The 27,514-nt window shown below is 46.3% G+C and overlaps 2 protein-coding genes across 2 annotated transcripts; both read right to left on the bottom strand.

The window, feature by feature from the left end:
- Positions 1-7,826: 7,826 nt before the first annotated feature.
- On the bottom strand, positions 7,827-8,762 carry LOC120397420 (olfactory receptor 52R1-like; the record flags this gene model as incomplete). Its single annotated transcript, XM_039523226.1, has 1 exon — positions 7,827-8,762. A coding segment is annotated over exon 1 (936 nt), but the record flags the coding sequence as incomplete, so codon positions are not given.
- Positions 8,763-26,048: 17,286 nt separating this feature from the next.
- LOC120379379 (olfactory receptor 52B2-like) lies at positions 26,049-27,002 on the bottom strand. The gene has a single exon (XM_039497163.1). The coding sequence runs from the start codon at positions 26,994-26,996 to the stop codon at positions 26,049-26,051; it is 948 nt and encodes a 315-aa protein (XP_039353097.1). The 5' UTR covers positions 26,997-27,002.
- Positions 27,003-27,514: the final 512 nt, after the last annotated feature.

Here is a 27,514-nt window from a genome sequence, read left to right as displayed (position 1 = left end):
CTTTTCCATTGATATCTTACATGATATGCCTTATAAAAACACATGATAATTAAATCACCAAGGTATATATGGGGGTGCCAGGGTGCTGCTTTACTGCAGGAGTGTTAGACACTGAGTAATGTGGAGGCAGTGTGCCAAAGCCCTCTTTAGGTTTTGACCATACAACTCCCAAATGTTGCAAGCATTGTAGTGTTACAAAGTTGTTGTTCCAAAGTTCTGTGTACCTTTTAACAACTTGTGGATCAGCCTAGTGAGCTTAAAAGTCACTATCTCAGTGGTTTGCGCTTTGACCTGCTAAACCCAGGGTTGTGAGCTCAATTCTTGAGGGGGCCACTTAGGGATCTGGGGCAAAAATTGGTCTGCCTAGTGAAGGCAGGGGGCTGGACTCAATGACCTTTCAAGGTCTTTTCCAGTTCTACGAGATTGATATATCTCCAATTATTATTCCCTAAGTCAAGAGAGTGCTTTCTCTGCGTCAGTAGAAAACATGCCTTTGTGTCTGTGCAGCATGGTTAACCGCTGTGTTTTTCCAAATGGTGATAACTCAATAGAGATATCCACCAAGGCCACGAGGTGTGCCTCAGTTTCCCTGTCCACACAGGAGACCAGGTTTATTGTGGCTTCCCTGCTCTGACAAACTTTGAGCCTGTTTACAGGTGTTAGTGGAGAAGCAGTATCCCCATAAAGCTTTTTGTTTACTACTCCTGTTATGTCAAAAACTTTCCCCAAAATCATGCGTATTACACTTTTCATAGGATTCAGCATCAGTACCAAATTCTTTGTTATAAGATAACCACTAGCTCAAACTTTGCATAATGAGGTTTCACAACAACACTAAAACTTTTATCACAAGTCTGCATTTTGAAGTATTGTTACTATACCGTGTCTTTTGCTCAGACAGTTTGGCTTGTTCAATACCTTCTGTGTCTTTCAGCTCCTTCCTGACCCTTAACCTGTGTTTATTTACTGGTTTTCCTTCCCCCGCAGTCCTGTTCAGTAGGGATCTCAGTCTAAGGACATCTTTGTGTTCGTGGTACTCCAGGGTCCGGTGAGGTAAGGATATAGGGGGATGTGACAAGTTCTCTGCCTGTCTCTCTTCCTGGGGCCCACTGGTTGCCCCAATAAAGCTCAGAGAGACTCCTAGTTATGCAGCACCCCTGGCTTTTTTACACAACGTTCTCCCACCACAGTGTTATATACAGAGCTTGCAGGCCTGACAATCTCCTTTCCTACCCAGAGTCTGCCCTCAGCCTGGAGACTGGCCTTCCCCTGGCCATTCCCCCCTCTTCTGGCTGCCAGCCAGCCTTTATAGCCCTGGAGCCCTCCGGCCCGCAGGTGCAGCCAGTTCTAAGGGCCAGGCACCAGGCTTCTCCCCAGCCCCAATCTATTTCCTCTGATTGGGGCTGGCTGAGCAGAGGCTAACTAGGTGCCTTTGCCCCAGCACGCTGCTCCAGGGCACTGTGCATGCTGGGTAGCTCTCTGCGGAGCTGCTTCCCAGCCCCAGGGATATGCGCATGCAAAACATTTACACACTCACTCCTGGTCTTTCCCTGCAATCCCTATGCTAAGCACTGGGACCTTCCCCATCCCCCTTTCCTAGAGAGCTGGGATCTGTGCTCTCTGGGCTAAGAGGTTTTTATTTTCTCAGCAGCTCTTACATACCTGCTTCCTCTGGCTTACCACTCCATGGAATTACCTCCTCCCCTCTCTCTGTTGGGTCATTAGGATTTGAATCCTGGGCTGAGCTCCCAAAGCCTGAAGGGTCAAAAACATTGTTGAGGGTGGTTCAGGGTATATGTCATCGCCCTCCTCCCCCCTCTCCCTGTGAAAGCAAAGGGAAAAAAACCCTTTCTGGTCTTTTTTCAATATCACCGTATGTGTACTGGATGCTGCTGGCAGACATGGTGATGCAGCAATACACAGCAGCATCCCCTTCCCTTCCCTTCCTTTCAGTATGACTGATAGCTGTCATTGTTGTGCCGTGAGTGCTCCTGGCTGTCCTCGGTGAGGTTGGCCGGGGGCGCCTGGGCAAAAATGAGACTGACTCCCCGGTCATTCCCTTCTTTAAGCTTTGCCTAATGAAGATTCAGTCCTGCCTGGAATATCTAGCAGCTGGAGGCTGCCCTCCCCTCCCCGCTTTTATCTCTGCTTGCAGAGGCAATAAAGTCAGTGTTGTTTCTTATTCCTGCATTCTTTATTACTTCATCACACAAATGGGGGGATAGCTGCCACGATTGCCCAGGAGAAGTGGGGGAGGAGGGAAGCAACAGGTGGTGTTCTTGCAGGGCACCCCCTAAAATGGCATGCAGCTCATCATTTCTGCGGGATGTCTGGGGCTCTGACCCGGAGTGGCTGTTTGCCTCTCTGGTTCTTTAGTAGGCTTGCCTGATATTCTAGGTAGGACTGACTCTCCATTAAACAAAACTTAAAGAAGAGAATGACCTGGGGAGTCATTCCCATTTTTGTCCAGGCGCCCCCGACTGACCTCACCGAGGCCAGCCAGGAGCACCCATGACAGCAGCAGATGGTACAGGATGACTGGTAACCGTCTTTGTCAACTTGCAAAGCAGCAGACAGTACAGTAGGGCTGGTAACCGTCTTTGCTAACTTGCAAAGGCAAGGGGATGCTGCTGTGTAGCGCTGCAGTGCTGCATCTGTCAGCAGCATCCAGTAGACATACGGTGACAGTGAAAAAGGGCTGAACAGGCTCCATGGTTGCCGTGCTATGGCGTCTGCCCAGGCAATCCAGGGAAAAGGGCGCAAAATGATTGTCTGCTGTTGCTTTCACGGAGGGAGGATTGACTGATGACATTTACCCATAACCACCCATGACACATTTTTGGCCCCATCATGCATTGGGATCTCAACCCAGAATTCCAATGGGTGGGCGAGACTGCGGGATCTATGGGATAGCTACGGGATAGCTACCCACAGTGCAACGCTCCGGAAGTCGACGCTAGTCTCGGTACATGGACACACACCACCGAATTAATGTGCTTAGTGTGGCCGCGTGCACTCGACTTTATACAATCTGTTTCCAAATATCCGTTTCTGTAAAATCGGAATAATCCCATAGTGTAGACATACCCTGAGTAACCAATTCAAATATTCTTTCAAAGCTTGTAACACCTTTGCCCCCTATCCACTTCCCATCAATTTTTTTAATTTTGCTTCAATATTCCACATTGCCCATCTCAGCCCCCTGATAGGATTCCTAAATTTAACTCTATATCTCTCAGGGGTAATTCTGAAATTGTTTCAAAAACATTTATTTGAATTTACAATAATCTAAAACTTCCTCACTTGCCTGTTTATTGAATAAATCCAGTGCTTTACCAGTTAACTTTGCAACTAATGTGGGCATCTTCCACTCATCAGGAATCTTAGGAATCACACACAGCCTCTCCAAGGTAGTGAAGTATTCAGCGTCATTGTATGCAGGATACAACTGTTCCCAGTTTGGGATTTTTGAAGAGGTGGGAATCAGTGGCGTGGGAAGGTTCTGGTTCTGCTTTTCCAATTGGTGTTTCCGCTCTCTCTCTTTCTTCTCAATTTCTTGTTGTGTTAGTTTTATAGCCCTCCTGTGGTCAGCCTCCTCTCTGGCAGCCTTGCCCTGAGTCAGCTCCAAAATTCTCCTATGTTCTTCTTTATGTGCTGCCTGCAATCTGAATAGCTCCAACTTCACAATAGTTTTGCTGTTTTCACTTATTTTGATGTTTTTCTGTCTCAATTTCCCTTTCCCGAAATAAGCAAATAAACTGGTAACCTCTTTGACTGATCTCCAGCTGATCACTGTGCCACTATGACCGACTTCCCTGGGGTGAAACCTGGAACTGGGGCACAGCTGAGCCCTCTGGCATACCAGTCTGGGCCCTCTCCCAGATAAAGGAGATAAAGTGAAAAGCTGCAAACTCCTCCAGGTCCTGCACTCACTCAGACATTCACAGGCAGGGACACACCTAGCAAAGTTACAGGAAAGCTTTTGCCAGCCACTCATGAAACAAAAATAGAGGCTAGAGACCTGCCTCTGGCTACAGGTTTTTAGGCCCATTCTCAAGGTGCAGCTTCCATTCTAGTGCCTCTCGCTGTGAGCAGAGAGCTGTGCATCTAGAGACTAGGCCCTGAGATTAGTTTTATCCCCCGGACATCTCACTTGAAACCAGAAGTACACAGTGAGGCAGACTGTCATAGGTTTCACCCTCACGCCGAACTTTAGGGTACAGATGTGGAGACCTGCATGGGAACCCCTAAGATTAATTACCAGCTTAGATCAGTATGCTGCCACCACCCAAATCATTTGAAACAGCTGTTTATGAGTCATTTGGAAAACTCTGTCTCCCTCCACAAAATCTCTCCCTCCCAAATACTGTAACCATTCCCTCGGTAAACTTGAGAGACTTCTCCACCAAGTTCCTGGTGAACACCGATCCAAACCCCTTGGATCTTAAAACAAGGTAAAAAACAATCAGGTTCTTAAAAAGAAGGCTTTTAATTAAAGAAAAGGGGTAAAAGAAATACCTCTGTGAGATTAGCATACAAGCTACTCCACAGACAACAGATTCAAAACACAGAGGATGTTCCCCTGGGCAAAATCTTAGTTACACAGAAGACCCAATTTGATTATCCTTCTAATGCACAAGACAAGTCACAAAAGAAAATAAACATAAACTAATTTATTTCTTCTTTAATACCCACTACTCTGTTTGATTCCTGGGTCTTTTCACTCTGGCACAAAACTGAAACTAACACTGAGACAAAGGAAAACTTCCCTCCCGTCCTCTTGAAACATCTTGTCCCCACACTGGTTCCTCTGGTCAGGTGTCAGCTAGGCTAGGTGAACTTCTTAACCCTTTACAGGTAAAAGAGGCATTAACCCTTAGCTGTCTGTTTATGACACAGCCGGAGAGCCAAAAAGACAGGGAGGAGGCAGATACAGGACAGTTCTGTGTTAAACTTAATGTATTCAATAAAAAAATGAACACTATGCAATATCAGAAGAGCACATGTAAAATGGACTAAACACTGGCTAACTGAAAGATCTTAGAAAGCAGTTGTCAATGGGCCATTGTTAGTGAAGAGGGTCTGTCTATGGGGTTCTGTGGAAGAGGCCAGGGCAGACATTCCAATTGATTTGAACCATTTGGTGGGCTGGGCAAATGCAAACAGAATGTTTTAATACAGACAAATGCAAAGGGATCGTCTCGGAACAGGGAATGCAGGCTCGACCCACAGACCAGGGCACTGCATTATAGGACACAGGGACCCTGGAAAGGATTTGGGAGTCATTGTAGACAACCAACTCATCGAGAGCTCCCAGTGTGATGCTGTGGCCAAAAGTGCTGATGTGATCCTTGGATGCATAAGCGGGAGTGGTGAGCTGGAGCAGGGGAAGGATTTTACCTCTGCACATGGCATTGGTGAAAACGACTGTGTCCACTCCCAGGGTCCACACTTCAGAAATGATGTTGAAAAAGTGGAGAGGGTGCAGAAAGGAGCCAGAAAAATGCTTGGAGACTGGAGAAAATGCAGGTCAGAGAGGGAGATTTAAAGAGCTTCATTTACTAATCTTAAATACCAATAACATGCTCTTTAATCTACTGAAGAAAGGCAGAACAAGAGCCAATCTTTGGAATCTGAAGTAGACAAATTCCAGTTGGAAATAAGGGCCCAATGTTTGGCATTCAGAGCAATGAACATTTGGAACACACCGAGAAGGAAAGTGATGGATTCTCCAACTCCACACGTGTGCAGGTCTAGACTGAATCCCTAGTCTCTGTTTGTCAGAGAGTGGTGATGGACTGCAGGAGAGATATCACTCCATCATTACCTGTTAGGTTCACTCCCTCTGGGACACCTGGCATTGGCCACTGTCAATGAGGTATCTAATGAGGTATCTCCCTTTTACACCTGGGGAAACTGAAGCAGCAGGAATGGATGTGCCTTGTGCTGGGACCATATCTCATGCATCCCTAGCTGCCTATACATTCCTTTTTCTCTCTGAGACCTGGCTCATATGGTCCATGCAGCAGCACAGAAGCCTGGTACTCTCTCTCCATTGCTATATCTAGTGCAGGGGATCGAACCAATTTACAGTGGGGCTGCACCCAATTGCACCAGCTGAGCATTCGTCCTAAGTCATTGAAGTAAAGATAAAGCATCAACAGAGACCAGTGAGCTGAGAACCAAGAGTCCCAGCTCTGCCACAGATTGGATGTGTGACCTTGGGCACAGCCTCTGCATGCATTAAATGGAGATGATTATTTATTATGTCTAGTGTGCTGCTACTGAAAGGCCTGAATCAGAGTCACAGACTGCACTGATTTGGTTGCTTGCAGCACATAGTTGGGTTCTATGCTCTGTGTAGAGTTCCAGGCAGTGTGTGGTCTCTGGTAAACAAGCAAGAGAAGGCTGAAGACTGAGCTGGGTGGAAACCTGTTTTTGTGGCTGTAGTTTTTAGCTATTTCATAAATTCCTCCTGGTTTAAGAAGGACGGCAACTCCATTGACCATGACACACAAATAAACTCATTGCATCTAATACAACCCAGAGGAGCAAAGCCAGTTCATGGCCAGAGCAGTGGTGCTGCGGGGGAAGGGGGGAGCAGGACTCCCGGTTCCTATTCTCAGATCTGGCATCGACTCATTGTGTGGTGTTGAGTAAATCACTTTACCTCTGTGTAGCTCAGTCTGTCCATGACATGGGTATAATGCTGCCTAGCAGCGAAGCTAAGGAGCTTATACATGTAGAGACTAAAACCGTCCTGCAGAACATATGTTAGACCCAGCTCCACTGTCCAGCTTCAGCCCCTGGGCAATGGGTGCCCTGTAGCTCCAGATAAGGTGCCCTGTACATGTGTGAATAGCCGGCTAATGGTAGCTGTGCCACTGATCTCCCTCCCATTCAGCTACCACAGCCACCCTGGCCTCTGCCCAGCATCCAGCTTTCCCAGCTAACACGGGGGCTTATTCTTCAGACTCTCTTGGCTGTTATTCCCCTAGCTTCAAAGCTGATCTCTTGCCCTGCCCCGGAGGTCTGGCTCAGGACAAAGGGCTCCCAGCCAATACCCAATGCAGGAAGCCTGCCTGCTACAGGCCCCCAGCAAAGAGGAACAAAAGGGAGCTGAAAGCTAAAGAAATAAGCCTCACAATGGTCTCTTCACTCAGGAGTCTGTAACTGAGCTTTTACAGAAACAGACTAACACGGCTACCCCTCTGATACTTGTAACTGAGCTTTAGGGCCCACGAGCCGTCTGATCCACAATCTCGCCCGCCTGCAACGCAACCCTGCTCACAACTATCAGTTGCTTTTATACAGCTTCCTGGCTTCCCTCTCCACTCCTGATTGCCCTGAAGGCCCCAGCACTGCATCCGCTGCAGGCTACTTGTCAGGCTGCAGAGGGAGCCCAGCTGGGGGCTGGAGACAGGGAGGTGGAGATGATCCAGTGAGTGGCTGGGGATGGGGAGAAGAGCAGTGAGCAACAAGGGTGGGCTTTGGAGGAAAGGCAGAAAAGAGGCAGGGCCTTGCTGGAAGAAGTAAAAGGGGGCAGGGCCTTGGGGGAATAGGCAGGGCGGGGCACAGTGCAGGCCCTCAGGGGTACAGTTAAAAGCAATTAGAAAGATGGGATCCCTATGTTAAGTGTTGTACACAGACCGATTCCCCAGTCTGTCACGTTGACACAGCACAGTAAGATCGGGAAATGGTTTAATGTCTCTTTGATTGTCCAGTCAGTGATTCAGGAAAGAGGTCCCAGCATCATGTCACCAGGCAGCTCGGCATGGAGCTCGGTCTGAGAGCCAGGGCACCAGGAGAAAACTTTACATCCCTTTATGAGTAAAGAGCCGGAGCAGCCTGTCCCGGATCTGTTTGGTCCTCACCCCATAGATGATGGGGTTTAGTGTGGGGGGCACCAGGAGGTTCACGTTGCCAATGAGAACACGGAAATGCAGGGGCACATTCTGGCCAAACCGGTACGTGAGGGAGGAGAAGAGATCTGGGATGAAAAAGGCTAAGATGGAACAGAGGTGGGAGATGCAGGTCCCAAAAGTCTTAAGCCGGGCTTCCTTTGTGGGGAGCCTGAAGATGGCCCTTAGAATCTGGGTATAGGACAATGCAACAAAAAACATATCCAGACCCTTCACACAGAATAGCACAAAGAGGCCGTAGTAGCTACTGATGTGGGTGTCGGCACAGGCCAGCGTCACCACGGCTATGTGCATGCAGTGTGTGTCGGGGATGATGTTGGTTTTGCAATATGGCCATTGCCTTGTCAGGAGGGGATAGGGCAGTATGAGCATGCCACTGCGCAGCACCACGGCCAGTCCGATCTTCACCACCATGGGGTTTGTCAGGATGGTGGAATATCTCAGGGGATGGCAGATGGCCACGTAGCGATCCAAAGCCATGGCCACGAGGATCCCAGACTCCACCGTTAAGAAGCAGTGAATGAAGTAGAGCTGGGTGAGGCAGGCACTGAAATCGATCTCCCTGGAATTGAACCAGAAGATGCTCAGCATTTTGGGCATGATGGATGTAGACAGGACCAGGTCAGTGACAGCCAGCATGCAGAGGAAATAGTACATGGGGGCACGGAGGCTCTGCTCCATTTTCACGACGAACAGGATGGTGAAGTTCCCCAAGATGGCTATGGCGTACATGGTGCAGAAGGGGATGGAGATCCAGACATGGTCTCTCTCCAGGCCAGGAATGCCCTGCAGGATGAAGGTGGAGGGGTTGGTGAAGTCAGTTGTGTTGGTATCTGCCATTGAGTAGGGGTGAAGGTGTCCAACTCTGAGGCAGAACGGTGTCTCTTGCATGTACCGTACGTTCCCCTGACTTCCTGTATGTGCCAAGGTTCTAGGGTGATGGTCGCAGTACAAATGCCTGGATGGAGAGACAAGGTTAATATGAGACACTACATGCACTCCTGGAAGCTGTTTTCAAGGGTAAGGCAGATTTTTCACTCTTCACAAATTGAAAAAATGACATTTTCACTATTCAGAGAAATAAATCATGAACAACTGACCATACTAATGCCAATTCCATATTTTATGGTGCTCCCTGCATCAAGAATTCCTACATAACTTGGTATGGGAAACCTTAAGAGGCACCAGTGGGAAACATGAGTGTGGATACTGGTTATTCATCATTGTTCCTTAATGCAAAGAAAGCCAGGCTAGAGAGTCCATGGTGTAGGGAGTTCCCCATTCACCCAGTTGCTCAAAATCTAAGAGTGGAAAAGAAACAATGCTTTGACAAAACATGTACCAGAGGGAAAATAAACTAGAAACAAATTCAGGGAAAAGACCTGAACTGATGACATTTAAATGGACAAACACAGAACAGTTCCCAATCAGTAATATCTATAGACACTTCGTGTTTCAAAAGAGCTAATTTCCCCAAAGGAGATGTGGTCAAGAGATAGTTGTTTTCTGCATTTGGAGAAAAGCAGTATAAGATACTCGAATCACATGAGATGATGAAATAGTTTCCAGTCCATTAGAAGACAAGGAGCGGGGGAGGCAAATCCAGGACAGTTCTGTGTTAAACGTAAAGTATTCATTAAAAGGGGGAAGATTTAAAAAAAAGATTTCACAAAATTAAGAAATAATGGAAAAGCTGTTCTGGGATTAGTTAAACAAAAAAGTCGTAGGAGTATAATTAATGCCTGTCAACAACATGGTGTATGGAAAACATGTCTTGTCAAATAAACACAATTTCATCCTGAAATGAGAGTGCACTTTTGATTGATCCTGGGAGCCAAGCAGATGCAATAGCATTTGATTTCTCTGAGGCATTTGTTTCAGTAGGGGAAAAAATAAGATAAAAAAATGCACACTATATAATATCATTAGAGCACAGGTAAAGTGGACTAAAAACTGGCCCACTGAGAGATCTGAGAAAGCAGTTGTCAATGGGCCATTGCTACTGAATGGGGGTGGTTTTATGACGTTCGTCAGGGATCCGTTTTTAGCCCAATACTGTTCAGTATGTTCATCAATGATTTGGAAGCAAACAGAAAATCACCTCAGATAAAATTAGTGGACAACCCAAAGATTGGCAGATTGGTTACAAAGAGGAGGCCAGGGCAGGCACAATGATTGAACTGGAACATTTGCTGAGCTGGGCCCATGCAAACAAAATGTTTTAATACCGACAAATACAAAGGGATCCTCTTGGAACAGGGAATGCAGGCTCGACCCACAGACTAGGGATCTGTATAATGGGATGCAGGACCCTGAGAAGAATTTCAGGTCACCGTAGACACCCAACTCATTGTGAGCTTCTAGTGTGATGCTCTGGCCAAAAGCGCTGAGGTGATCCTTGGATGCATAAACAGGGGAGCGATAAATTGGAGCAGGTGGAGGATTTTACGTCTGCACATGGTATTGGTGAAACCGACTGCATCCAGTCCCGGGATCCACATTTCAGAAACAATATTGAAAAACTGGAGAAGGCACAGAAAACAGCAATAAAAATGATTGGAGTTTCATTTATTCATCTTAAATTCCAATGACGTGCTCTTTAACCTAGTGAAGAAAGGCAAAGCAACACCTAATCACTGCAATCTGAAGCCAGACAAATTACAGTGGGAAATAAGGGCCAAGAGTTTAGCAGTTGGGACAATTAATATTTGGAACATATTGAGAAGGGAAGTGGCGGATTATCCAACTCCCCATGTCTGCAGAGGCAGACTGGATGCTTTTCTGGAAGATCTGCTTGAGGGCTTGTCTACACTTAAAATGCTACAATAGTGCTGACATAGAGTTTCAATGAAGACACTACTTACACCAACGACAGGGGTTCTCCCATCAGAGCAGTTAATCCACCTCTCCAAGAGGTGGTAGAAAGGTCGATAGAAGAATTCTTCCATTGACCTAATGCCGGCTACACCAGGGTTAGGTTGACACAGCTACATCTCTCAGGGATGTGGATATTTTCAAAAAAGGCAAATGCAATGTTAGGTTGTATTAATGGATGCATAACATGCAAATCATGGGTGGTGATAGTACTCATCTACTTGGCACTGGTTAGGCCTTAGCTGGAATGTTGTGTCTAGTTTGGGTCACTGATGTATAGAAAGGATGTAGAGTAACTGGAAAGGAGCCAGAGGCAAACAACAATGATGATCAAAGGGATAGAAAGCAAGCCATGCGAGCAAGGGCCAAAGCCACCATTTGTGTTTGGTTTGGAAAAGAGGAGATTGAGGGGGAGATGGGAGCAGTCTTCAGATACTTGAAAGGCTGCAATAAGAAAGATGGAGGAAAGTTATTCTTTCTTGCCGCAGAGCACAGGACAACAGGCAAAGGGTTCAAACTCCAGCATAGCAGATTTCTATTATATCTGAGAAAACTTCCTAACTGTAAGACCAGGAGGACAATGGAACAGATGCCTTGGGAGGTTGCGGAAGCAAAAGGTGGTGGGACACCCAAATCTCTGGGATGGTTTAAATACAATACATCCTGCATCTTGGCAGGGCTAGCTGATGTTTGCATGTTTCTGTCCCCATGGGTCTATGATTTTATAACGTAAAATCCTAGAGTGGAACAGGCCTTAGTCACACTCGTTATAAAGCCTGAATCAGGGGTAACTGCAAAATTTAGTGGCCGGTGTTATACAGGATGTCAGGCTGGATGATAAAATGGTCCCTTCTGACCTTAAATCATATGAATCTATCAACAAAGTAGATCAGGCATTTTTATTTACTCTGTTTCACAGCACACAAACAAGGGAACATTGATTTACATTGAAAATCTGAACATGTAACATTGAGAAAAGAAAATTGTCAAAATACTTCATATTTGGCCTGTGGGACTCCTTGCCACCAACATGATTGTAGCAAACAGCTTAGCTGAATGGGATTCACAAATGGATTGGCCATTGTAGGTGGTTCTCGGGGCCCCCTTAGTTAAGGCTGTCTGACACCTTCAATTAGGAGACCTCATTTTCAGTTGTTTGCCAAACTCTAACCATTTGGACATATATTTGCAATGCTGGGTGCCTGCTTCTGGATGAACTGTGTTTGGAAACATTCAGGAATAACAATTCAGCCAACATCTCGAGGGAATCTAGGCGAGATCTCTTGCCCATGTTGAAAAATTCTTATAGTTATTCCAGTGAGGAGCCCTGGCTCCTCCATGCTTTCCAGCAGATAAAATTAAGGTAACTCCTCCCTTTCCCCCACCCCCGTTAACAGCCAGAGCCCTGAAATGCAAGAGAAGGAGGTGACAGTCTCTGTACATTAACACTTATCTGGCTCCTGAGCTCTTTACTCAGTTCTTATTCCACGGGGAATTTTGCCTCCATGGGGCCTGAGCAAAATATAGGGCACAGCCTCCGATTTTGGCCTTATATTGTACATCTACTAACACCTCTCATTATGAAGGATCCACTGTGCCACTCAAATACAGCCGCCTCAGGGCGTGAGGCCATTGGCAGGGGCAGCTGGGTGTCCACAGAAAGGAACGGCATTTGGACAGCGATACAGGAGCAAACTCACCCCTGTGGCGAGCAGATGTTTAATGGCTGTGCAGAGCAGAAATGACACACGCCTATTCTCTATCCCATCACACCCACGTCACAGTGGATTTGTCGAGCAGGTGAGCTCCTCAGCAAGAGATGGTACCTGTGAACTGTGAGATGGACGTGTCTTTCCTGGGAATCCCCCTCAGGAAGCCGTGACCAACACCTCTCTCACCCCAGCATCTGCAGCAACATCCCACGTCGAGAGCAAACTCAGGGTTGTGCACCATTTATAATATAGCTCTGTGCAATCCCATGGGGGGGGGGGTTCGTTCTGTCTCTCGGGGAGAAGTGGCTTCTGGATATAAACAGGCTGGAGACAAGCCTTTCTGCATTTCTATGATATTTATACGGCCTTAGGAGTAAACAGCAATTAAGGGACCTTCCCAAAGGGAGATGAGAACTCTTGGGCTCTCCACTGAGTTAGGGAGGAATTGGCTACTCTGTGTATTTGTGTATATTTAAAAATTATAGTAGATTAATAAGAAAACTGGGGATAATAACTTCTGCTCCATAGGGTCTTATATCCTGTAAATGCCCAGGATGGCTTGGTAGATAGGAGGCAGAGAGATCTGGAGACAGATGACTGAAGGGAGACACAAACACTTCTTCTTGACATACAGGCTGTTGCTAAAGGAACAGAAATCAGTAATTCTCATCAAGAATTATCATCATACTGTGCAGCATCTTTCATTGACAGATCTTGAAAACACCTAGGTAGGTAAAGTCCCTATAAACATATCCCCATTATACAGAGAGTAAACTCAGGCAAAGGGACTTGGCGAAGGTCCCACAGAGAATGACACACAGAACTCATGAGTCCTGCCTTACCTACTGTAACCAACATCTATCCATCAGTGACTGAGTCCATGGCAAGAAGGAAATGGACTCATGGTCTAGGGAGGTCTAGGGGGGTCTGTTTGTTGGGTGGGTGTGATGGATTTCTGTGGTGTGTAATCTGGAACTGGAATATCGCTGAGCCCTCTGGCTAACCAATCTGGGCTACCTCCCCCATAAGGCTATGGGAAGCTGCTATGCTGTCCTGTCCTGTCCTATCTTGTATTTACACAGCCAGACACAGACAGGGACACACCCAGCTGCAGTTCCATGAATCTTTCACTAGCCACTCATTAACCAACAATAGAGAGGTTCCATCTGGTTCTGCCCAGCTCCGCAGCCTAGGACCCCAGAGCTGTAGCGTTTTCCCCTTGTCAGGAGCCTGTCCAGTGGAAGTTTATTACCCAGTCTGCTCCTCCCTCAATGTGGAGAGGACAATGCACCAACTCCATTTCCTGAGGAGATTTCCCTTTTGCATTTCAAACAACACTCTGTTTTAGGCAAAATGTATAAAACAGATGTATTAAGTACAGACAGATACATTTTAATTGACTATAAATAATAACGAAGAGATGAAATCTCGTTACCACAGAAATAAACAAAATCATAAGGTAAGTTCTATACACTAGACAGGGTTTGAATCAAGAAGTGTCTCACCCTCATGGTACAAACAACCCACCAGTCTTCCATGCACAGGCTGGAAACCCCTTCAGCCTGGGACCACAGCCCCAGTTTAGTCCTTGTTCCTAAGCTGTTTCTAGGTGTTGCATTGGGGGGGAGTGAGACCGGGTGATGATGTTGCTTAGGGTTAGGCTTCCCCCCGTTATAGCTTCTGCCATGTGTAGGGAACTTCATTTTTCAAAGCAAAAGCCCCAGCACAATTAGTGGGAAAGTTCAGCATAAGATGGAGTCCAGTGTCACATGAGCTGGTCACATGCCCTTGCCTGCTTCAATGAGTCATAGCAGGGGCCATTACCCATATCCTGGCTAGAGTATTCACAAGAAAGTCGGTCAGGTGCAGATAAACTTCTTCTAAGGCCTATTGTGTTTCATAATGGGCGACTACCCTGAATGGTCCATCCACAATGTGCTGATTAGACTGGATGTAAACTCTATTGTGGGTGTTACCCAGGAGCAAACACACTTGAAATACTGGTACATAATCTCGCTGTAGGTAACTTTAGCTACAAAAATGATACATGCATACAAATAGGGTAAGCATATTCAGCAAATCATAACTTTTCCATTGATATCTTACATGATATGCCTTATAAAAACACACGATAATCATATCACCAATGTAAATATGGGGGGTGCCAGGGTGCTGCTCTGGGGCACAGAATGTCATATCTCCCCCCTTAGTTTCCTGCAGGAGTGTTAGCCAAGGATTAATGTGGAGGCAGTGTGCCAAAGCCCTCTTTAGGTTTTGACCATACAACTCCCAAATGTTGCAAGCATTGTAGTGTTACAAAGTTGTTGTTCTGAAGTTCTGTGTACCTTTTAACAATTTGTGGATCAGCCTAGTGAGCTCAAAAGTAAAAAAGAGTGCCTTCTCTGCGACGCTAGAAAACATGCCTTTGTGTCTGTGCAGCATGGTTAACCACTGTGTTTTTTCAAATGGTGATAACTCAAAAGAGATATCCACCAAGGCCACGAGGTGTGCCTCAGTTTCCCCTTCCACACAGGAGACCAGGATTATTGTGGTTTCCCTGCTCTGACAAGCTTTGAGCCTGTTTACAGGTGTTAGTGGAGAAGCAGTATCCCCATAAAGTTTTTTGTTTACTACTCCTATTATGTCAAAAACTTTCCCAAAAATCATGCGTATTACACTTTTCATAGGATTCAGCATCAGTACCAAATTCTTTGTTATAAGATAACCACTAGCTCAAACTTTGCATAATGAGGTTTCACAACAACACTAAAACTTTTATCACAAGTCTGCATTTTGAAGTATTGTTATTATACCGTGTCTTTTGCTCAGACAGTTTGGTTTGTTCAATACCTTTTGTGTCTTTCAACTCCTTCCTGAACCTTAACCTTTATTTACTGGTTTTCCTTTCCCCTCAGTGTCCTGTTCAGTAGGGATCTCAGTCTAAGGACATCTTTGTGTTCTTGGTACTCCAGGGTCCGGTGAGGTAAGGATATAGGGGGATGTGACAAGTTCTCTGCCTGTCTCTCTTCCTGGGGCCCACTGGTTGCCCCAATAAAGCTCAGAGAGACTCCTAGTTATGCAGCACCCCTGGCTTTATTTACACAACATTCTCCTACCACCAGTGTTATGCTATGTACAGAGCTTCCAGGCCTGATCATCTCCTCTCCTGTTGCTGGAACAGAATGCCCGAGGTTAGCAACAGTGGTTCGTTGCCCGGTGTGCTTCACTCCAATAAACACACCAAGGTGGAGAAGCAGACAAAGTTTATTTGAGATCTCAAAGCGGGATGCTCGGAGACACAGACACGTCTCAGATCAAGCTCACCGATACAAGCCGCTTTTCTCTTTTTTATACATAACTTTAACTAAGCCTCTTCTATCCCCCCCACTGCCCCTCTCTCCCCACCTTTCATTCCCATGCAGCAAATACACTTTACAGTAGCAATTACATTAAGCAGTTAAGTCATACTTGGCAACAACCAATCTAGCTCGTTAGTAACTCTTCTGTCAACCGTTATCTTGTCTTACTTTCTTTGATCTGTTATTTTGCCCCTTAGCCAGGAGCAAGCAGGCCTCATTATAGCAGGCCTCATTATTACCTTCTGGTACAGGTGTTGCAACTGATAACCATTCTCTGTTGCTGGACTGTTAGGTCGATTAGAGTTCAAACATGGAAGCGCTTTGGTTTGTTCAGGCCTACTACAGAAAGGCTTCATTGACACTGTGGTTTTGCACCCTCCTGAGTTACCTAGAGTCATGCCTAGTGACACCAACACTCCTAAACAGAGTCTGCCCTCAGCCTGGAGACTGACCTTCCCCAGGCCATTCCCCCCTCTTCTGGCTGCCAGCCAGCCTTTATAGCCCTTGAACCCTCCGGCCCGCAGGTGCAGCCAGTTCCAGAGGCCAGGCACCAGGCTTCTCCCCAGCCCCCATCTATTTCCCCTGGTTGGGGCTGGCTGAGCAGGGGCTAACTAGGTGCCTTTGCCCCAGCACGCTGCTCCAGGGGACTGTGCATGTTGGCTAGCTCTCTGCGGAGCTGCTTCCCACCCCAGGGTTATGTGCAAGCGAAACATTTACACACTCACTCCTGGTCTTTCCCTGCAATCCCTACGCTAAGCACTGGGACCTTCCCCATCCCCCTTTCCTAGAGAGTTGTGATCTGTGCTCTCTGGGCTAAGAGGTTTTTATTTTCTCAGCAGCTCTTACATACCTGCTTTCTCTGGCTTACCACCCCATGGAATTACCTCCTCCCCTCTCTCTGTTGGGTCATTACCATTTGAATCCTGGGCTGAGCTCCCAAAGTCTGAAGGGTCAAAAACATTGTTGAGGGTGGTTCAGGGTATATGTTGTCGCTGTCGCCCCCACTCCCTCCGTGAAAGCAAAGGGAAAAAAATCCTTTCTGGTTTTTTTTCAATGTCACCGTATGTCTACTGGATGCTGCTGGCCCTTCCTTTCCCTTGTGGATGGTACAGTATGACTGATAGCTGTCATTCTTGTCCCGTGAGTGCTCCTGGCTGGCCTTGGTGAAGTCAGTCAGGGGCGCCTGGGCAAAAATGAGAATGACTTCCGGTCATTCCCTTCTTTAAGCTTTGTCTGATGGAGCTTCAGTCCTGCCTGGAATATCTAGCACCTGGAGGCTGCCCTCTTCTCCCCCACTTTGATCTCTGCTTGCAGAGGCAATAAAGTCAGTGTTGTTTCTTATTCATGCATTCTTTATTACTTCATCACACAAATGGGGGGATAGCTGACACGGTAGCCCAGGAGAGGTGCGGGAGAAGGGAAGCAACAGGTGGCATTGTTGCTAGAATGGCATGCAGCTCATCATTACTGTGGGATGTCTGGGGCTCTCAACGGGAGTGGCTGTTTGCCTCTCTGGTTCTTCAGTATTCTTGCCTGATATTCTAGGCAGGACTGACTCTCCATTAAACAAATCTTAAAGAAGAGAATGACCTGGGGAGTCATTCCCATTTTTGTCCAGGAGCCCCCGACTGACCTCACAGAGGCCAGCCAGGAGCACCCATGACAGCAGCAGATGGTACAGTATGACTGGTAACCGTCTTTGTCAACTTGCAAAGCAGCAGACAGTACAGTAGGGCTGGTAACCATCTTTGCTAACTTGCAAAGGCAAGGGGATGCTGCTGTGTAGCACTGCAGTACTGTGTCTGTCAGCAGCATCCAGTAGACATACGGTGACAGTGAAAAAGGGCTGAATGGGCTCCATGGCTGTCGTGCTATGGCTTCTGCCCAGGCAATCCAGGGAAAAGGGCACAAAATGATTGTCTGCCGTTGCTTTCATGGAGGGAGGATTGACTGACGACATTTACCCATAACCACCCGTGACACATTTTTGGCCTCATCATGCATTGGGATCTCAACCCAGAATTCCAATGGGCAGGGGAGACTGCGGGATCTATAGGATAGCTACGGGATAGCTACCCACAGTGCAACGCTCCAGAAGTCGACGCTAGCCTCGGTACATGGACACACACCGCCGAATTAATGTGCTTAGTGTGGCCGCGTGCACTCAACTTTATACAATCTGTTGCCAAATATCGGTTTCTGTAAAATCGGAATAATCCCGTAGTGTAGACATACCCTGAATAACCAATTCAAATATTCTTTCAAAGCTTGTAACACCTTTGCCCCCTACCCACTTCCCATCAATTTTTTAATTTTGTTTAAATATTCCACATTGCCCATCTCAGCACCCTGATAGGATTCCTACATTTAACTCTATATCTCTCAGGGGTAATTCTGAAATTGTTTAAAAAACATTTCTTTGAATTTACAATAATCTAAAACTTCCTCACTTGCCAGTTTATTGAATAAATCCAGTGCTTTACCAGTTAACTTTGCAACTAATGTGGGCATATTCCACTCATCAGGAATCTTAGGAATCACACACAGCCTCTCCAACGTAGTGAAGTATTAAGCCTCATTGTATGCAGGATACAACTGTTCCCAGTTTGGGATTTTTGAAGAGGTGGGAATCGGTGGAGTGGGAAGGTTCTGGTTCTGCTTTTCCAATTGGTGTTTCCGCTCGCCCTCTTTCTTCTCAATTTCTTGTTGTGTTAGTTTCATAGCCCTCCTGTGGTCAGCCTCCTCTCTGGCAGCCTTGCCCTGAGTCAGCTCCAAAATTCTCCTATGTTCTTCTTTATCTGCTGCCTGCAATCTGAATAGCTCCAACTTCACAATTGTTTTGCTGTTTTCACTTATTTTGATGTTTTTCTATCACTATTTCCCTTTCCCAAAATCAGCAAATAAACTGGTAACCTCTTTGACTGATCTCCAGCTCATCACTGTGCCACTATGACCGAATTTCCTGGGGTGAAACCTGGAACTGGGGTACAGCTGAGCCCTCTGGCATACCAGTCTGGGCCCCCTCCCACACTGTGATAAAGTGAAAAGCTGCAAACTCCTCCAGGCCCTGCACTCACTCAGACATTCACAGGCAGGGACACACCTAGCGAAGTTACAGGAAAGCTTTTGCCAGCCACTCATGAAACAAAAATAGAGGCTAGAGACCTGCCTCTGGCTACAGGTTATTAGGCCCATTCTCAGGGTGCAGCTTCCATTCTAGTGCCTCTCGCTGTGAGCAGAGAGCTGTGCACCTAGAGACTAGGCCCTGAGCCTAGTTTTATCCCCCGGACATCTCACTTGTAACCAGAAGTACACAGTGAGGCAGCCTGTCATAGGTTTCACCCTCACTCCGAACTTTAGGGTACAGCTGTGGAGACCTGCATGGGAACCCCTAAGCTTAATTACCAGCTTAGATCAGTATAGTGCCAGGACCCAAATCATTTAAAACAGCTGTTTATGAGTCATTTGGAAAACTCTGTCTCTACCCACAAAATCTCTCCCTCCCAAATACTGTAACCGTTCCCTCGGTAAACTTGAGAGACTTCTCCACCAAGTTCCTGGTGAACACCGATCCAAACCCCTTGGATCTTAAAACAAGGAAAAATCAATCAGGTTCTTAAAAAGAAGGCTTTTAATTAAAGAAAAGGGGTAAAAGAAATACCTCTGTGAGATTAGCATACAAGCTACTCCACAGAGAACAGATTCAAAACACAGAGGATGTTCCCCTGGGCAAAATCTTAGTTACACAAAAGACCCAATTTGATTATCCCTCTAATGCACAAGACAAGTCACAAAAGAAAATAAACATAAACTAATTTATTTCTTCTTTAATACTCACTGCCCTGTTTGATTCCTGGGTCTTTTCACTTTGGCCCCAAACTGAAACTAACACTGAGGCCTGGTCTACACTAGGAGTTTATGTCGAATTTAGCAGCGTTAATTTGACTTAACCATGCACCCATCCACACCAGGAAGCTAATTAGTTCGACCTAGAGGGCTCTTTAGTTTGAATTCTGTACTCCTCCCCGACGAGGGGAGTAGTGCAAAATTTGACATGGCTATGTCGAATTAGGCTATGTGTGGACGGAAATCGACCTTAGTAGCTCCGGGAGCTATCCCACTGTGCATCACTCTGTTGACGCTCTGGACAGCAGTCCGAGCTTGGATGTTCTGACCAGCCACACAGGAAATGCCCAGGGAAAATCTGACACGCTCCGGCGCCTTGTGGATGTTCTGCAGGACGCAGGCAGGAGGACAGAGTCCCCCTGCAATGTATCTGCAACCGTCCTCCCCCACCACAAAGTCCCAAACCCCCCTCACCCAAAGTAACAAGGGGGAGCGACAGGGGCCGTGAAAACTGTCACTGCACCCCTGCAGAGTGCACAAATACAAGAAGGCTCTCATTCCCTAAATGTTGAGAAGTCCTTCCCTTCCTGGCTCACCGAAGCCCCAATCCCAGTTTCATCCCCTAACTGTGTAGTTGATTATTAAAAGTAGTTTGCTGTTAATTACTATTTCCGTCAAGTTTTTCTACAGAAGACTGTCTGTGAAGGGGGCGGGGAGGGGGTTGTTAATTGCATAGGACAGTCACCTTTACCAGGGTACAGACACGGGGGCAGGATCAAGAGCAGGTCACACACACAGTGCAGTCAGTAGGCACCCTGGTCGGTCTGGGAGGTGTTTTCCATGTTCTGTGTGGGTGGGGGGTACGTGACTTTGTGGCATGGGAGGGCGGTTACAGAACTTATGCAGTGGTCCTTGTCCCGGACCACAGAGCCACGCAGCAGAGAATCTGTAACCGTCCTCCCCCGCCACAAGGTCACATAGCCCCCGCACACAGAGTCCCAAAAAGGAGGGATGGCAGGCTCCATTGAAACAACCAGTCCGGCACTGCAGACCGCTCTAGGAGCAGGAGCCTATCATTCCTCGAGTGTAGAAGCGGTGTTAACATCACTGCACACCCTACCCACCACAGTCTGCGTCCCTGTTTCAACCCTTTAACGCGAAGTCATTAATAAAGAAAACGTTGTTAATTAACAATGTTCCATTAACTTTATTTTTAAACATGTGTTGGAAGGGGGGAAACGTGGTGAACGGGGTATGTAACCGCAGAAGAAAGTCACAGTAACTGAAGCAGGGGCAGGTTCAGCTTCTCTGTAAAGAAACTGAACAGTCACAGGTTACCCTGCTCCCTGAGGAATCTAGCTTTCAAAGCCTCCCGGATGCACAGAGATTCCCGCTGGGCTCTTCTAATCGCACAGCTGTCTGGCTGAGCGTAATCTGCAGCCAGGTGATTTGCCTCAACCTCCCATCCCACCATAAAGGTCTCCCCCTTGCTCTCACAGAGATTGTGGGGCACACAGCAAGCTGCAATAACAATGGTGATATTGGTTTCGCTGAGATCAGAGCGAGTCAGTAAGCTCCTCCATCTCCCCTTGAGACGTCCGAAAGCACGTTGAATGATGATAGTTACCCAAGACCACCCTCGACACATTTTTCCCCCCAGCATGCATTGTGGGGAAATCCCAGAATTCCAATGGGCAGCGGGGACTGCGGGAACTGTGGGATAGCTTCCCACAGTGCACCGCTTCCAATGTCGACGCTTGCCCCATTAGTGTGGACTCACAAAGTCGAATTTAGTGTGGACACACAAATTCGACTTTGTAAAGTCGATTCCACAAATTCGAATTAAGTTAAATCGAACTAATCTGGTAGTGTAGACATACCCTAAGATAAAGGAAAACTTCCCTCCCGTCTTCTTGAAACATCTTGTCCCCAGACTGGTTCCTCTGGTCAGGTGTCAGCTAGGCTAGGTGAACTTCTTAACCCTTTACAGGTAAAAGAGGCATTAACCCTTAACTGTCCGTTTATGACACAGTCAGAGAGCCAAAAAGACAGGGAGGAGGCAAATACAGGACAGTTCTGTGTTAAACTTAATGTATTCAATAAAAAATGAACACCTTGCAATATCAGAAGAGCACATGTAAAATGAACTAAAAACTGGCTACCTGAAAGATCTTAGAAAGCAGTTGTCAATGGGCCATTGTTAGTGAAGGGGGTCTTTCTATGGGGTTCTGTGGAAGAGGCCAGGGCAGGCATTCCAATTGATTTGAACCATTTGGTGAGCTGGGCCCATGCAAACAAATTGTTTTAATACAGACAAATGCAAAGGGATCCTCTCGGAACAGGGAATGCAGGCTCGACCCACAGACCAGGGCACTGCATTACAGGACACAGGGACCCTGGAAAGGATTTGGGAGTCATTGTAGACAACCAACTCATCATGAGCTCCCAGCGTGATGCTGTGGCCAAAAGTGCTGATGTGATCCTTGGATACATAAGCGGGAGTGGTGAGCTGGAGCAGGGGAAGGATTTTACCTCTGCACATGGCATTGGTGAAAACAACTGTGTCCACTCCCAGGTCCACACTTCAGAAATGATGTTGAAAAAGTGGAGAGGGTGCAGAAAGGAGCCAGAAAAATGCTTGGAGACTGGAGAAAATGCAGGTCAGAGAGGGAATCTTAAAGAGCTTCATTTACTAATCTTAAATACCAATAACATGCTCTTTAATCTACTGAAGAAAGGCAGAACAAGAGCCAATCTTTGGAATCTGAAGGCAGACAAATTGCAGTTGGAAATAATGGCCCAATGTTTGGCATTCAGAGCAATGAACATTTGGAACACACCGAGAAGGGAAGTGATGGATTCTCCAACTCCACACGTGTGCAGATCTAGACTGGATGCTTTTCTGGAAGATCTGCTTGAGAGCTTGTCTGTACTTCAAAAGCTACAATGGTGCTGCTGCAGTGCTTCAACATTGACACTACTTACACCGACATCAGGGGTTCTCCCATCAGCATAGTTAATCCACCTCCCGAAGAGGTGGTAGCTAGGTCGATTGAAGAATTCTTCCATTGACCTAATGCCGGCTACACCAGTGTAAGGTTGATATAGCTACACCTGTCAGGGGTGTGGATTTTTTAAAAAAAGGCAAATGGAAATCATGGGAGGTGATAGTACTCAACTACTTGGCACTGGTTAGGCCTCAGATGGAATATTGTGTCTAGTTTGGGTCACCGATGTATAGGAAGGATGTAGAGAAATTGGAAAGGATCCAGAGGCAAGTGACAACGATGATCAAAGGGATACAAAGCAAGCCATACGAGCAAGGGCCGAAGCAATCATTTGTATTTTGTTTGGAAAAGAGGAGAGTAAGGGGGACATGGAGCCATCTTCAGATACTTGAAAGTTGGTGATAAGAAAGATGGAGGAATGTTATTATCTCTTGCCGCAGAGCACAGGACAACAGGCAGTGGGTTCAAACTCCAGTATAGCAGATTTCGATTATATCTGAGAAAAAACTTCCTAACTTTAAGACCAAGAGGACAATGGAACAGACGCTTTGGAAGGTTGTGGAAGCTCCTTCGCTGGACGTATCCCATAGGTGGTGGGATGCCAATCTCTGTGAGATGGTTTAGACACAACACATCCTGTATCTTGGCAGGGGGTCAGACTTGCTGACCCTTGCATTCTTGTCTAATCCCATATCTTATGTTTCCATCATGTAAAATCCTAGAGTGGAACAGGTCTTATTCACACACAAGTTATGAAGCTCGATTCAGGTGTAACTGGGTAAAATTTAATGGCCTGTGTTATACAGGATGTCAGGCTGGATGATCAAATGGTCCCTTCTGACCTTAAATCTTATGAATCTATTGTCAAAGAAAGTAGATCAGGCATTTATATTTTGTCTGTTTCACTGCACACAAACAATCAATTACCTTGAAAATCTGAACATATACCACTGAGAAAAGAAAATTGTCAAAATACTTCATATTTGGCCTGTGGAACTCCTTGGCAGTGACATTATTGGAGAAAAAAGCTTAGCTGAATGGGAATCAAAAATGGATTGACCATTGTAGGTGGTTCTGGTGGCACCCTTAGTATAGTCTGTCTGACACCTTCAATTAGGAGACCTCATTTTCAGTTTATACGTGTGCCAATCTTTAACCACGTGGACTTATACGTCGAATGGTGCACTCAGATTTGGTCACCATATCTCAAAAAAGATTTACTGGATTTGGATAAGGTACAGGGAAGGACAACGTAAGACTTGGGCTTTTCAACTTTGAAATCAGATGACTAAGGGGTGATATGCGATAGGTTTATAAAATCATGACTGGTGTTGAAAAATCGAATAAGGAAACCTTATTTACTCCTTCAGAAAACACAGAACTAGGGGTCACGCAATGAAATTAATAGGAAGCAGATTTAAAACAAAGGTTTCATTTTCAAACAAACAACCTTTTTTTTTTGCTGAGATGTTGCAAAGGCAAAAACTATAACAGGATTCAAAAAAGAACTGATTATATATTGAGGGAGGAGGTCCTGTAGCTAGCCCATGGACAGAGATGAGATGGTGTCCCTAGCTGCTGTTTATCAGTAAGCTGGTGGTAGGTGACAAATGAATAATGACTGCTGTCATGAATATAGGGGGAAGGGTAGCAACAAAACCCCTCCTTAGTAGCTGTACTGGATTGCCTTACCTGTAAGGAGTTAAGCAGTTCACATAACCTACTTGGCACCTGACCAGAAAGACCAATGAGGAAGAGGATACTTTCAAATGTGGGGGGGGAGGATTTGTTTGTTGTTCCGTTTTGTGGAGAGATGGAGGGTGAAGCCAAGCTGGTACAATATCTCCTGAAAATATACCTGGAATAATCCATCCAAAACCACAGAAATTGTAAGTAGGACAAGGAAATGCATTAGTTTATCTTTTGTTTTGGCTTGTAAATTTTCCTATTGTACAGAGGTATTTTTATTCCTGTTTTTGTAACCATGAAGCTGAGTACAGAAGGGAATCCTCTGTGTTTTAAATCTTTTTATTACTCTGTAAAGTTACAAGAAATCCTGATTTTGCAGGTGTGATTCTTTTATTTTTTTTCTTTCTAAATAAAGTTCTTCTTTTAAGAACCTGATTGATTTCAGTGTCCTGAGGACAAAGGGTCTCATCTGTTCTCACATTGCTTAGGCAACTGATCGGTATATTATTCTCAAGGCTCCCCAGGAAAGGGTGTGAAGGTACTTGGGGGGATATTTTGGGGATAGGGATTCCAAGTGACTCTTCCCTGAATGTTTCTGTAAATCACTTGGTGGTGGCAGCAATACCATCCAAACAAGGGGAGTAATTTTTGCCTTGGGGAAGCTCTAACCTAAGATGGTAGAATATAAAAAGAGGTGGTCTTTCATGTGGGTTCCTACATTTGTACCCCAAAGTTCAGAGTGGGGGACCCTAACAATTACTCTGTTCTGTTCATTCCCTCTGAAGCATTAGCATTGGCCACTGTTGGAAGACAGAATACTGGACTAGATGGACCACTGGTCTTATCCAGTATGGCCCTTCTCGTGTTCTTATACAGACCCCAGATGTATCTGTTGCCTGCCATAACCTACCAGACCCCGCTCCCCTCCTAGAACTGAGATTGAACCCAGGAGTCCTGATGGGGCCTCTCTCTCTCTCTCTCTCTCTCTCTGTGTGGAGCTAGTAACAAAGTAATAGTATACATTAAAATTTTAAACACAACCAGTGTCCGTTAAGTGACTTGCCACAAGATATCAGAACACTTTAGTATTAGAGCTGAGTGGGTCTAATATTTATTTCTCTTTCTTTCTTTTATATAGGAATTAGATACTGTGCTCCTGTCAACTAATTGCTAAGTTATCTGCCAAAACCCAAGAGTTTTCAAGAGCCTAAGAAGCCCCTGGAATCATGGTCCAAGTGGATGCACCCTAAGAAAATCTGAAATGTCTCCCTTGCAGCTGTGGATGTGAGGAGGGAAGTGGAAATGATCCAGTGAGTGACGGGAGAGGGGAGGAGAGGAGCGACTGACAGAGCTGGGATCTTGGACAGAAGAGGCAGAGCAGGGGTGTACCCTTGGCTGAAGAGGTGGAGTAAGCGGAGAGGTTTCAAGGGTGCAGTTACCAGCAATTAGAAAGGTGGCCACCCAATGAGCCATACACAGACCGGTTCCCCAGGCTGTCAGGCTGACACAGAACAGTATGATCAGGAAAGGATTTAATGTCTTTTGACTGCTCAGTCAGTGATTCAGAAAAGAGGGCCCAGCACCACATCAGCAGTCAGCTGTGCTCAGTCTGAGAGCCAGGGCACCAGGAGAAAATGTTTAGGTTCCTTTATGGGTAAAAAGATGGAGCAGCCTGCCCCGAATCTCTTTGGTCCTCACCCCATAGATGACAGGATTTAGCATGGGGGGCACCAGGAGGTACATGTTGGCACTGAGAATATGGAACTGCAGGGGCACATTGTGGCCAAACCGGTGTGTGAGAAAGGAGAAGAGACCTGGTATATAAAAGGCTAAGATGACAAAGAGGTGGGAGCCGCAGGTCCCAAAAGCCTTGAGCCGGGCGTCCTTTGTGGGGAGGCTGAAGATGGCCCTGAGGATCTGGGTGTAGGACACTGTGATAAAAAACACATCCAGTCCAATAACAGACAATACCACAGAGAGGCTGTAGTAACTACTAATGCGGATGTCGGCACAGGCCAGCTTCACCATGGCCATGTACTCACAGTACGAGTGGGGGATAATGTTAGTTGTACAATATGGCCACCTTCTCGCTATGAAGGGAGAGGGCAGTACGAGCATGGCACTGCGCAGCACCACAGCCAGGCCAATCTTGGCCACCACGGGGTTTGTCAGGATGGTGGAATGTCTCAGGGGATGGCAGATGGCCACGTAGCGATCCAGAGCCATGGCTACGAGGATCCCAGACTCCATCACTGAGAAGCAGTGAATGAAGTACATCTGGGTGAGGCAGGCACTGAAATCGATCTCCCTGGAATTGAACCAGAAGATGCTCAGCATTTTGGGCAGGATGGACGTGGACAGGACCAGGTCAGTGATGGCCAGCATGCAGAGGAAATAGTACATGGGCACATGGAGGCTCCTCTCCCTCTTCACAATGAACAATATGGTGGAGTTCCCCAAGATGGCTATGACGTACATGGCACAGAAGGGAATAGAGAGCCAGGTATGCGCTACCTCCAGGCCAGGAATGCCCAGCAGGATGAAGGTGGAGGGGTTGGTGAAGTCGCTTGTGTTGGAATCTGACATGGAGTAGGGGAGAAGGTGTCCAAATCTGAGGCAGAACGGTGTCTCCTGTATGTACCATATGTTTCCCTGACTTATTGTATGTGATCAGTGTCTACGGCGATGGTCGCAGTGCAAATGCCTGGATGGAGAGACAATGTTAATATGAGACCCTACGTGTACTACTGGAGGTTGTTGTCATGAGTGAAGCAGATTGTCCTCTCTTGACACACTAAAAAATGACATGTTCATTATTCAGATAAATGAATTATAAAAAAAAATAACCTTTGTGTGACAATAATTCCTACATGTTGTGTTGCTGGGAAACTTAATAGGCATTAGCAGGAAACACGAGTGTGGAAGCTGGTTATTCATCATTGTTCCTTAATGCAATGAAAGCCAGGCTAGAGAGTCCATGCTGTAGGGAGTTCCCCATTCACTCAGTTGCTTAAAATCTAAGAGTGGAAAAATACCAAACCTTTAACTAAATATGTACCAGAGGGAAACATCACAACTAGAGGACGTCTCTGGGGAAAGACCTG

Source organism: Mauremys reevesii, linkage group 1, assembly GCF_016161935.1.
Source record: "Mauremys reevesii isolate NIE-2019 linkage group 1, ASM1616193v1, whole genome shotgun sequence".
Classification (NCBI taxonomy): Eukaryota; Metazoa; Chordata; order Testudines; family Geoemydidae; genus Mauremys; species Mauremys reevesii.
The sequence above is the reverse complement of the archived record's forward strand: the minus strand, read 5'-3'. Positions and strand labels throughout refer to the sequence as shown.